The 13,219-nt window shown below is 40.1% G+C and overlaps 1 protein-coding gene across 12 annotated transcripts in view; it reads left to right on the top strand.

Moving 5' to 3' along the window:
* cita (citron rho-interacting serine/threonine kinase a) overlaps positions 1 to 13,219 on the top strand; it is a 44,972-nt gene that overhangs the window by 3,510 nt on the left and 28,243 nt on the right. For all 12 annotated transcript variants that reach the window (XM_034680070.1, XM_034680028.1, XM_034679999.1 and 9 more), the window contains exons 5-10: positions 847 to 948; positions 6,352 to 6,494; positions 6,886 to 6,979; positions 7,058 to 7,264; positions 7,458 to 7,611; positions 8,960 to 9,149. In XM_034680070.1, the coding sequence (XP_034535961.1) occupies positions 847 to 948; positions 6,352 to 6,494; positions 6,886 to 6,979; positions 7,058 to 7,264; positions 7,458 to 7,611; positions 8,960 to 9,149 (890 nt within the window). The remainder of the gene's footprint in view (positions 1 to 846; positions 949 to 6,351; positions 6,495 to 6,885; positions 6,980 to 7,057; positions 7,265 to 7,457; positions 7,612 to 8,959; positions 9,150 to 13,219) is intronic.

The following is a 13,219-nucleotide window of genomic DNA, read 5'->3' as shown; positions in this document are numbered from 1 at the left end:
AAGATTTAGTCCATTGGTGTTCTTTAATTCTCACAGATCATGGTTCAATGAGGATAACTACTGTCACATGCCGCCCAGATTTTTATGCTGTATTTAGCTGGTTTGGAAGGCATATATTTCCTAAAATAGACTTTTAAAAGGGTCAATTTGACCCGCAACATAACAGGAGGGTTAATCAATATTAATAAAAAAATAAGATTAATTGAAATTGAATGTGAAGAACTGCATCTCTAGGACTCACAAAGTCCAATGTACAAATTTGTACAACCCAAATATGTTGTTCTTTTCTGCACAGTACCCATGATACAATGTACTGCGCTGTACTGCGTATGATACTACGTGTTCCACAGTTGTAGTCTTAAAAAGACCCACTAGAGGGTACTGGGTGGTTGAGTACATCAACACAAAATCTTGGTACATGATTTCACAGCTGTGAACTCTGGCATGTGACTATTTAAGAAATCTGAGTCAGAATAGTACATGAGCCATGGCAGGAAAGGATCTAAAGTGAGCAACACAATGAACAACTTGTACAAACATTAAATATTTTGCTCATGCCACCTGTGACTGATTTGCGTAATTCCACTTCTTAAATTTGCAACATCAACTGCAGCAAGAAATAAAGGGCATGGAGTCTTATTGGTTTGAATGAGCATGAAGTAATCATGCAGTATATGATAGGAATACTTACAGTTTAGATTTCACTTACATTAAAGCTGTAGAGGTGGAAACTTCTTTGTGTTTTAGACGGCGACTTTATTTGGCTGAAACACAACAAACAGTAAAAATGTGTTTCATTCATTTAATGTTTATATGCTGATAGCAATCCTTTTCCAATCCTCTCAGGTGGTTTTTCATGAGGAGGAGCGGAGGATCCTGGCTCTGAACAGCAGTCCCTGGATCCCTGAGCTTCTGTACGCATTCCAGGATAAAGAACATGTCTACCTAGTAAGACTGCAGGGTATTTTTCTGATCTTGCACATGGACTGAATTTACTATTTTACTCACACTTGTCCTGTTTGGATGACTAATCTAAGGGTCTTTCACAAGCAGCCATAGGCCGAAGGGGTGTTAAGAAGGAGGGAAACATGCTAAGCAACTACTATGCAGTGCTTGGTGGGTGTCATTAATTTATGCTCTACAACCAAGTGTGCTTCAAACTGCGAATATACTGTACGTTAGGAGTATCAGGATAACAGGGTTCCCACACATCCTGGGAAAACAGTGGACCAGTATTCTAGTCATGGAAAAATCATGAAAAATAAGAGAAAAACAAAATGTCCTGTGCTGTCCTGGAAAATGATTTAAACATTCTTCTAATTCCATATCAGAGTTCCCCAAAACAGATGACAGTGTCATCTCAAAGGGTTAATTTAAGATAAAGATCATACCAAATAGTGACTGTAGTTTATGGACAGCAGTATTAAGAATAGGCTACACACTGTAAACATCCCCTGGTCACATCACACAGTACCACCTGCAAGCTGGATGACAGTATAGTAATGTTACAACTAACTTCAGACAACATAATAAATATCATGTTTTTCAAATGTTAAACTTTGAGTCACTGCTGGTGGCTTACTGTAGTGTGTATGAGGTGTATAGATTAGATCAGCATGTTTGGGATTTGTGATTCAGCTCTGGCTCAGAATGCTGGTTCCAAATGTGTGTTGTGCAGTGTTGTGAGAGCTTGATGATGATGAATGGGACACTGTGGTTGAAACTATGAATGGCAGCTAAATCGTGAACCACTCAAACATTGGAAAAAACAGTTGTTTTTTTTGCAAGCTTTGTCTCCTCAAATGTAGTGCTTCCCTGTTCTGGCAAAATGGACCGTATCATGACATGGAATTGTAACTTTGCCTAGCTAGAACCGTTAAAGACTCTTACTTGGTAAAGACTTAATATTACTCGTAAAGGGGTAAGAGTATGTAGGGTTAATCTTAAAAGAGTCTGTGGCCTTTAAAACTCCCAGCAAACTAAACACTAACTTTAGAGTCTAACTTAAGGTTTTAACCATGACAGTGTGAAATACAGTTTTGCTTCAGCTGTTATTTTTCGATTGATCATTTTGATACAGTTATGCATGTGGCACTGTACTGTAGTATTATAAAAATATTTATGAAGGCCCGAGCACTGACGCGCAGTGGCGTAAAATTTATAAATTAATTGCTTTCGTGCCAATACCTGCTCCATAGTGCCCCCTAATGACTTAAAAGGTTGGCCCCTCATGCTACTTTCAGCTACATGCATGACATCTTTTTTTGCATATCTACCATCCCAAGACCTACAAAAAAGTCCTCAGGCGTCGTGGTATACCTCCCTATATGTGTATATATACACATATTGGTCATAGGAATAGTGTCACCTAATGGACACAATGGGTATTTACCCTCTGAACATGCTTTTGATCACAACACTTTCTATAATGATCTGTGATGAACAATCCTTCAGAACATAATTAAAGTCGCAGCACCACCTACTGGTGACAGGCAGTACTGCAATGTGCACTATGCTGATAACTGCACAAGTATGCTCACAGTTTCAGCCTAGGCCTCATAAAGTGCAGTAGAGCAACACCTGCTGCACATCAGGCAGTGGTGCACATCAGGCGGTGGTGCACATCAGGCGGTGGTGCACATCAGGCGGTGGTGCACATCAGGCGGTGGTGCACATCAGGCGGTGGCGCACATCAGGCGGTTGCGCACATCAGGCGGTGGCGCACATAAGGCGGTGGCGCACATCAGGCAGTGCTTGTACGAGGGCCCGCTCATATCTGCTTGCGGTTTTAATTTCTCTTACATTTTCTTTTATATTTTTTCTTTTTTACATTCACTATCGCATAGAGCAAACATGTTTTTCATCTGATGAATTGATGGAATAATCTTAATTGTAGAACTCAATAACTTAGATAATTGATAGCTTCTGCCCTAATGAAGATGCTCGTCAGCATCTGTGACTGACTTGCTACATCCCTGGTTATTGGTTTACATTCGATCTAATTATTGATATTTAGGTAAAAATGTATAATATAATTCTAAAGAGAAAAAGGGATTCAGGTTATAAATGAACAGTAATGATAATGGGGAATTTTATTTACGTAACTCTTTAAAGCATAAAGTCCTACTAAAAATAAACACAATTTAATACTATGATGGAATGCAGAGTATTAAAGCAAGGCAAGACATATTAGTGTAATGTGTATATGTGTTTCTGTCAACCCGCTTATTTGTTACTGAAAATGTTCTTAAACTATATAAGTGCAGAGGTGATGTCATTATGACCATTGTAAGGAGTCACGAGGCAGTGCTGCAGTGAGTCTTTTGGATTAAAAAACTGTTAAGAGTGCTATAATAGTTCTTATATTTATATTTGGTGCCAATGATACACTAATTCTATCACACGAGACATGTCAACAATAGATTGCTGTTTTGGTATTGTGCCCCACCCCTGATATCCATAATGTTATTTTCTTGTTGAGGAGTCATAAATGAAAGTAAATTATTCTCTTTTAATGAGTTATTGCTTTAGAAACTCACATTTGAAACCCATCTTATTTGACTGACCTGAAACCTGGGACATAGTGACATGAAATGATCCACTGAATCTATTGGATGAGACTAAAGTAATGTTGTGAAATATATTCTTTATATATGCTGGTTTAGATTTGTGTCATACCTTAATGCTGTCTTTATTACTCACTTATGGTATATCTAGGGTTGCAAAGGGGTGGAACATTTTCGAAAAGTTAAGCTGGGGAATTTGGGAAATATTCCAAATTGGAAATTAGGGGAATTTATGGGAATTAACTGGTAATTTAATGGAAAGGTATCATATCCAAGCATAAATATTTGTTTTGTTATAAGCAGACATCCATCCAAAATAATACAATTAAAACAGATTTATTTCTAATTAGAATTTTATGAAGTGTTAAATATTTATTGAACAATCAATTCTTTCATAGAAGAACAAAAACATGAATGTTGAGTTAAATATTACTCATCCCTCCGACCCAACCCATTCAAAAATGAACAAAAATGCCATCCCAACAAAGTCCCATTCAAAATGTTAAATGAAAATAGCCCCTCTCCCTCCAACAAAGTCCCATTCAACATGCAAATAAAAAATGCATGTATGGGACGTGGTCTCAATAGCCCTGCAGTAAGCAGTGTGCTGTGTGCATATTGTTGAGGAATAGCATAGATATTCAACTGCATGAAATCTGGTTGTTTTAGTCAGGATTATACTAAAATATATTTTCCCCAACTATATTTAAGTTCCCTATTAAGAGCCAACCTTCAATTTAGTAAATTCCTGGTTTATTCCTATTTATTCCCATAAATTCCCATGGAAAGTTTCCAACTTTGAAAATTCCCAGAATTTTGCCACCCTAGTCATACCTTAATGCTGTCTTTATTACTCACTTATGGTATATCATCATTGAATCGTCTTGGTCTGCCATCAAAACTGCAGTGAAAAGTCTTCAGAATATAAACATTCAATACATTTATTAACATAGATGAAATCAATAACTTGAATCTAGGTTGAAAAGAATTCCCTGTTTCACAACTCCAGAACTGGTATCACTAGATCCAGGTCTGACTTCTCAAAAAAAGCTTAAAACTCTTCAACTCTACAACCACACTGCCTTGTCTTCTATTTGTGTATGTGTTATATGCACCTCAGTACTACATCATTCTTCAAAGCAGTGCACGACACTGCTGTATTAGAAGGTGTCGTCTTTTTCCCTTTTCGTTCACAGCTGTGTTTCCAGAATGTGAAACAGACTTTAGTTGCTGAGAGACAGTTGGATCAGTCAGAATAGTACATGAGCTGCCACAGGAAGGGACTTGAAGTGAGCATCGGAACAATTTTCAAGGTGGAGAATTTTTTTAAATTTGGTAATAGTAAGTTTCTTTCAGAAGACCTTCCAGGCAGCAACTTCAGAGTTTTTGTTGAGTTGTTATTTTGGCTGGCAGGCTAGCCAGGCTAGGTCAGACAAGAGTTAGCAGGGTTTTGTTCAGATTATTGACGATTTTCGGTGCTTGCACTCCATTGTACAGAACCTCTGAGGGGCTGTGTGCGGTTATCAGACCAAGCTTACTGCAAATACAATCTGAAAAGTAAGACTCCTGAAAAAAGTAAGAAAAAAATAACAGTCATATACCAAACTAAAGTTACTCCAAGCTTCCTGTGTGTTACCTTCAAGTCAAAAAAGCCCATGTTTGTCCATAGTTACCATGGACATTTAGAATTAATAAACAATGTGATCATTTGAGTCTGGTTAAGGAGCTAATCAGACAGATATCCCGCAATGTTAATGTCCCTCAAATAGCTTAATCGTCAGCCATGTAGCACAGTGTCAATTTTCTTCCCACAGAGAACATCCAGTGTAATTATCCTGAAGACTATTAACCTCACAAAGAATCTATATTTTCCCTGATGACCTGTTAGGCTGGTATGGGGTGTAAGAAAAACACATATCCTGCATATCCAAACCTTCAACTCTTAAACTCTGCTTTTGTTTTTCTATCACTAACCTCCTCGTTCCTTTCTTCATGCCCCCCTGCATGTATTTCACCAGTTCTTCATCCACCTTTCTTTTCTCTCCCCCCTCTGTCTCCCCCTGCTCCCTAACTGAGCATGGAGGAAAATACAAAGCATCCATCTTTATCCGTGTGTCAGAGAGGCACCCAGTCTCCCTGTTGCTAGGTAACACTGGAGAATGCTCCCCTTCATTCACACTCGCCGACCATTCATGCACCAGGGACTCTCGCCTGTTATGGCTGTATGGCTGCAACCATATAGCTCAAATCAGTCCTGACCAATGGTTTTCACCTAAGGTTGCAAGCGACGAATGCAAACCCTGTCAAACACGACGCGGTTGATATGATGATTTGCAAACTTTGCACATCCTAAAGACACATCTTGTTGTTGTTGTTTTGATGTTGTTGTGGCATGCTGCTTTTAATAATGTCTTGTTTTACCTCCTGATTGCAGACACACAAGGCTAGTGCAGTCGTTTTAGGTGTATTTTTAGCTCCTGAAGACTCATCTTTTGACTGCAGTATCACAGATAAATCTGCAATACTACCCTGTGTTGCATAACTGAATCCATAATGAGAAGATCTACCCTATAAGCTTCAGCTGAAAAGAGCTTTGATGTCAGCTCACAGACAAACATTCTCCTTCACTCGTTGCTTTGTTTATTTCTAAATATAGAACAATCTATAGGTATTCATGAATGTTTTAGCAGCCGGTGGTAACTGATAATTATAATCACACAGTCTTTTCAATTTGAAGTGTGAGTCATAGTTTCATGATTCTGACTACAGACCAATGTGTTTGCAGGCGATGGAGTACTTGCCGGGCGGTGACCTGATGTCCTTGCTGAACCGATACGAGGATCAGTTCGATGAGTCCATGGCTCAGTTTTATTTAGCTGAGCTAGTGGAGGCCATTCATGCTGTTCACTTGCTGGGCTACGTCCACAGGTACAACACCAGCTACAGAATTCAACCTCTCAAGGATAAAGGAAGGGAGTTTCAAGGCTTTGAGTAATAAAGCAACAATGGAAGCAGAGCGAGGCATCCTAATTTGAGATTTGTACTCTTAAATCCTCCCTAAATATTATTCTTTGTTTGCCTTTTTGTTTTCACTTGAGGGCCAAATGCTCATAATTCAGGAAAACATTGACTGGACATGAGAAATGAAGCATTGTAATTTAACCTGAAGCACTGAGTGTGAGTTATGTAACACAAAAACATTGCTGGAGTTTACAAATGTATTCCATTATCATCAGAGTGGCAGACATATAACAGTACTCGGGCTACAAACAGCTCTGTAAAAGCACTATCAAATCCCTTCTAAACTATCCACTTGCAGAGATGTCAAACCAGAGAACGTTCTCATCGATCGGACTGGTCACATTAAGCTGGCAGACTTCGGATCAGCTGCCAGGCTGACTGCTAACAAAACAGTAAGTAGATTACAGAGTTTGCTATTACTTTAATGTGCTTCAAAGTGACATCATTGTGTTTTATTCATGTGTCTTCAGGTTGCAGCTCCCACAGTGCCGGTTGGAACTCAGGACTTCCTGTCGCCTGAGGTTCTGGCAGCTATGAATGGGGGCTCCAACAACTCCTACGGGGTTGAGTGTGACTGGTGGTCTCTTGGGGTCATAGCCTATGAGATGATTTATTCCAGGTCGCCTTTTTCTGGTGGCACTTCTGCCAAAACAATCAACAACATCTTCAACTTTGAGGTACATAAACTGTCAAGAAGACTTGTACTGACACTTTCCACTGGTTATATCTAATTCATAGTGGTCTGGAGTTAAATTGTCTACTTGTCATCCCCAGTTAAATCAATAAAAATGTGCAGTCTGAATTAACTGAAGGAAATTCTGATCATTCTTTGCATTATGTAATGAATCTACATCCACATTTCGCCCCTAGCATTTCCTTAAGTTTCCGGCGGCGCCGCAAGTCAGTAAGCAGTTTGTAGACCTACTGCAGAGATTGCTGTGTGGAGCCAAAGAGAGGCTGGGTTTCCAGGGACTCCGCTGTCACTCTTTCTTCTCCAGCGTCGACTGGAACAACTTAAGACAAGGTGAGAAGACTCTTCTCCCTTGAGACTCTTTTCTTCTTTCTTAAAAGTGAAAAATGCTCAATTTAGCTCGAAATTAAACGGAGCAGCTGTATTTGAGTTACTGAAAAGGATGATACAAAACAACCTTTCAAATATTAATGTTGTCAATAATGAATTTCAGTGTTCTGTGTGTGCGTGGTAGCACATAAACAACAAACAGGGGTTGTGTTTCCCACAGTGTTGTCGGTAGTAAAATAATGAGATGCTGTGTGCCATTGGCAGCAGGCCAGCTCTTTCCTGAGGAGGAGAATGGGAGGGTGGCAGATACGAGAAGCGATGCAGACAGAGTAAAGATCTGCAACTCATCCGCTTTTCAACAGATGCAGCACAGATCTTTTACGCACACACACGCTCACCGTGTTGGATGTACAGGTGCGTTTGTTGCACGTCATTGTTGCCATCAAGTGCGAGACACTGCTCTGAATGACAAAGAGTTTGACATTTTGAGCCTGAGCAGCTGTGGGAAAATGATTCTGTAACGTCCACATTGATGGATGTTTTCATTGAAGCATGGCCACATTAAAAAGCAGCAGCAGCTCTTCACTGGTACCGTGATTCAAAACATTTCGCTGCAGGTGTGAGGAGTGTTTAGTTTGTTGTGCAGAAAACCTTGTGTTGCCAGATGATTAATCCTCTCTTTTTGTGACTCTGAAGCAAACATTGTTATGCTGGTCACTACCTATGAGCAGCTTTTCCCTATTGAGTGCTCCTATCAGCGATGGATATTAATTAATCTAATTGTTTTTTTTAAATCCTCCTGATTATCAGTGAACTTTGATAAAGTGTTTGAAATGCTGCAGCGTTTCTGCCTGTGTGTTTACTCCAGAGGAGATTTATTGATTTTTAACTAGAATGTTAATTATCCAAATGTATTGTCCTTTTGTTACAGATATCATATACAATATAAAAACAGAATAATAAAGAAGGATGATTTGATTTAAAATACAGACTTGGTATGTAGATAATTAGACACAGATAGTGATTTATCCTTCAGCTTTGCTCCAGCTGATTAGCTTGCTCTGCTGCAGTGAGGGAGAGCAAGTGAGCATGTGTATATGAGAGAGTGAGCGAGCAAGGAGGAGGGAGGGAGGGACAGAGAGGCAGCATGTGCATCAACGCGCGACTTACCGCACTCCAGGCTCCCTCTGCTTTGCTGTGTTCCTCCTCCCTTCCTTTCTCTCCCCTTTTTCCTTGTTGTGTTATTTTTATTTTTTCCAGTTTTCTTTTATTTTTCACGAGTTCATTCATCGCCGCTTCCCTTCTATTCCCTGCCTTCTCTTACTTCCTCCTCTCATCCTTCCTCCTGCAGTTCTCCCGCCTTTTGTTCCTGCGTTGCACGCTGAAGATGACACCTCTAATTTTGAGGAGCCGGAGCAGGCAGCCCCCCGGCCAGCCTCAGCAGCCCAGCGAGGAGCTCTGCCAGTGGGCTTCCAGGGCCAGGATCTGCCTTTTCTAGGCTGGTTCTTCAGCAGAGCGTTGACGACGTTGGCAAAAACTGAGTAAGTGCTACCTGTTTACTCTGCATTGTTTGTCTTTTCTATCAAAGACGACCCCTCAGTGCAGAGACCTCCTGCACACACCTCTCTAACACACCTTTATCAGTTAAACACTGTTCTGCTATTTGACTCTGCATTACCACGACAGCAGCTATGTTTTGGGTGACCCAGTATGGTGCCCTGAGCAGTACGTGTGAGTCCCTGTCATTAGTGTTGTGCCTGTCAGGGCCAAAATGGGTTTGGCCATATGCTGTGTCAGACAAGGGGAGAGGGAGGGAAGGGATCTCCCTGTTCCCTGGTGCTCTCTTCCTCTGATTCCTGATTTTCTGCTCCAGGATCACACATACTTGATCTGATGCAGAGATAGATCAAGTGAATGGACAAGAGGATGTGAGCTGTCGTTATCTTGCCATCGGCGCTGATTGGTATGCGGCTGAATGTGTCAATGAGGTTTGCTGAGAGGTGGAACCCCAGACACAGACACACTCCCACCCTCGCTGCTGTTATTGTGCTTTCTCTGTTACTGTGCGGCATAATGGGGCTCCTGACTTTTACAGCATGGGTTTTGGGGGCTGGTAATTATCCCTAATGGTGTTTGGCTTCTTAACCTCTGATTATAATGCATGAGAATGGGTTTCATTTCTGCAGCCCCGTGGCAGTGCACTAGCAGGTTAATGGTCCTGGAGACTGCGGATCATGACAGCTGCGGCAGCAACAGAAAGGGAAGGAAAAAGCGTTGGCAGATTAGACAGAGAAAAGGATAAGAGCTCAGATTGGGGGAGAAAATCTATTTCTATGGTTACAATGTGATGTTTTTTTTTTTTTTTTCCTTTCCCAGTCCCCACCCCCATCTTTACCCGTCTCATCTCCTCCTCTCTTTTTTTCTCTCTCTCTTCTAATGTCTCTGTCCCTTGCTGTTACACCATCAGTCATCTGCTCATGGTTTTTAACTGAAGCCAGTCGTTTCCTTTGCTGCATTTGATCAAGAGGAGCTCATAGACTTTGTCAGATTTGTGTGTGTGTGTGTGTGTGTGTGTGTGTGTGTGTGTGTGTGTGTGTGTGTGTGTGTGTGTGTGTGTGTGTGTGTGTGTGTGTGTGTGTGTGTGTGTGTGTGTGTGTGTGTGTGTGTGTGTGTGTGTGTGTGTGTGTGTGTGTGTGTGTGTGTGTGTGTGTGTGTGTGTGTGCATATGTGCGTACACATTCTTCATTAAAAGAACTGAATGAACCCAGGCCCAGCCTGAATGAGTTGTTAATCATTTGTTTTGGGGGAACCTGCTGTTTTTTTCTTTCATTCTTTGTGAACTTGTCTGCCTGTCTCCTCATTAGCAAAACACAACAACAAAATCCCCTTAACAGCTCGCCTCAAATTCATATGCAGCTACCCACGGTTTAATGTCAGAAAATCAGCCTTTCAAGGTGGCTTCAGTGGAGGCTTTAAACATCTGTGTCTTGAAATCCCTTAAGAAATCTGCATTTTTGAGGATTTTGGGGTGAGTCAGTAATTTTAGTGTGTTGAGGAAAAAGTGCACTTAAACAAGTTTTTTTAGTGTATCCCTGCTTTTAGTGTCAGATGGTCGGATATCTAACATGTTATTAAGTAACTGCTGATCAGGTTTCCATGAATGCAAGCTGCCAGATGGCCAATAAATAGATATTCATAGTCCTCAAAGGATAATTTCTTATAATTTAGGGATTGCTTTTTTAATGTGGTCCCATCATCTGGTCAGGATTTCTTCTTAAACACAGTATCTCAGCAACTCAAGGCCCAATTTAAAGACCTGCAGGGGACGTTCATGGTCTCTGGTGGAGGACTCTTTGTTTTTAATCACCCTCTGACCTTTCCTCTACTGCAACCATCAGTCCGAATCATTTATAAGGACATAAGGGGCAAAAAGTAAATGACAAAGAAGTTACAAAAATGGCTAATTTATATTCCATTAAGCCCCTTTTGAATCAATCAATACCCTTATCTAGCGTCACCTAGTGGAGGTTCATGGTACAACTTTTAGAAATGATGATGTGTTGTTTTCTACTTTGTTTCTCGGTAGTTTTGGCCACACTGGTCAGATTTGTGCTTTGATCCTTTTGTCACCTTACATGAAAACTGACATTTGATACTAGAATGTTTATGTCGATCACATTAATAAGGTTAAGTACCAGCTCATACAATACTGATAAGTAAAAAGCAATATTAAAAAGGAAACAGAACTTTGTTAGTTGACTCTGAATTCTTAGATGTTATGAACGTTCATGCTCTACTGGCAAAAGTTTCAACTTTTTACTGAATAACTTTTATAGATTTGGTTTGGAAACATTTATTGATATCAACAACTCATTATATTTGACTGTGGTACACACTCTTTTAATGACTGAACGTATTCATTTGGTTATTATGGTTTCTTAAAGATGCTTTTTATGTAGTTTGGTGCAACACATAACTACAATAACAGAATCCATCAGAGGTAGTTTTCCACTCTTTTAACAGAATCAATTTTTCCTTTATTTTTGTTAAGGATAGGCCGATTATCGGCTGGCTTGATTATCAGCGCCGATATTCAGCATTTTGATGCATATTGGCATCGGCCTTTTTTAAAAATCCAACGGCCGATAAGAGGTCACTTTAAAACTGGGTTATTTTGGCTCTGATGCAGCCGCACCAGGTAACTCCAAGTAGAGCATACACCTAAACCAAAGTGAGTGCTCGGGTTGTAAAAAAAATTGTTCAATCATGTGGCAGAAATGACCGTAGCCTAGCTTGCGTTCCATTTCTCCCTGCAGTTTCTCATTGCAGGGGACGAGCTGAGCAGCATCTGTTGTGGCCCCTACAATTACTAGTGATTTAAAACTCATAACCCTACCTCAAAAACACTGAAATATCCCCATAAAACAAAGATAAGTGAAAGATTAACATTTCAGTTATATTGACATTTTGTAAAACTTTATTTACTGTAGAAAACTTTAGGGAGCTATTTATTTGATTAAGTTTTCATTTAACTTTATAAGACATGCTGCTGAGCCTGGGAGCTCCCTGCATTTTTTGTTTGAATTATAAAACAAAGATGTCTATTGTCTAAGATAAAAAAAAAACCTTTAACATGTTGCAAATCTGAAAAGCTGTTAAATAAACATATGCTTAAAGGCATTCAACCAAAGTTAAGTGTTGGATTTTGTACTATTCAAAATTTTGATGCCAATATTTTCCCATTTACTGCAAATGAATATTGGCTCCAAGTATGGGTTATCGGCCTCCTTGACTACTAATAATCTGTATCGGCCCTGAAAAAAGAAATATCGGTCTATCTCTAATTTTTATACCTGTTGTGTGTTAGGCTATTTGTTTTGTTTGTGCTTCTTTTGTGTGTTTGATCTGTGATTACATGTGTACTGTTGTTTTCGTTTACTCAGTCAATCAGTGCTGCAAAAGAATCTTCAACCAGCATACATTCCTCATGTTCACACCTCTGCTTGATACTATTTAATAATGCAGCCTGCACTGGCTACTCATTTATTTTCCCCCCAGAGTGAAGAGACAAGACAACTACCAAGATCCCCAGTTACGAACAGAGAGGCCTGGCTTTTTCTCTTGTCAAAACCTACACAATGTTTTAAGCAGAACAGATGTTGATGAAATATTGACCTTCAAAACACGACTGTGATATGTTCATTTAAAGCAGCGTAAAAGAAATGGCGGAAGTCGAGTGGGAAATCCATCCATCCATCCCAAATGCCCACTTAGAGTTCAAATTTCCCACTTCTTTCACACAGATAAGTGGAAGAAATGAAGACTTAATCCAGAAATACCCTACAGTAGACTCCCAAAACTGTTCAGCTCAGCACTGAAGAACTTTAATGAATTTTGCTGTCTAACATCAGTTTTTAATTGGCACAGATTCAGCTCCCTGGAACGCCTCTTCATTTAATCTAGATTCCTGTGAGAAAGGCTGGATGGGGTGTTGCTGTTTCTGTTGTGATTTTCTGTGTGTGTGTGTGTGTGTGTGTGTGTGTGTGTGTGTGTGTGTGTGTGTGTTTGTGTGTTTATCGGGATCGGGGATATTTCTCGATGCAGAGGCGAA

The sequence above is a fragment of the Notolabrus celidotus genome, chromosome 1 (genome assembly GCF_009762535.1).
Source record: "Notolabrus celidotus isolate fNotCel1 chromosome 1, fNotCel1.pri, whole genome shotgun sequence".
Lineage (NCBI taxonomy): Eukaryota > Metazoa > Chordata > Actinopteri > Labriformes > Labridae > Notolabrus > Notolabrus celidotus.
The sequence above is the reverse complement of the archived record's forward strand: the minus strand, read 5'-3'. Positions and strand labels throughout refer to the sequence as shown.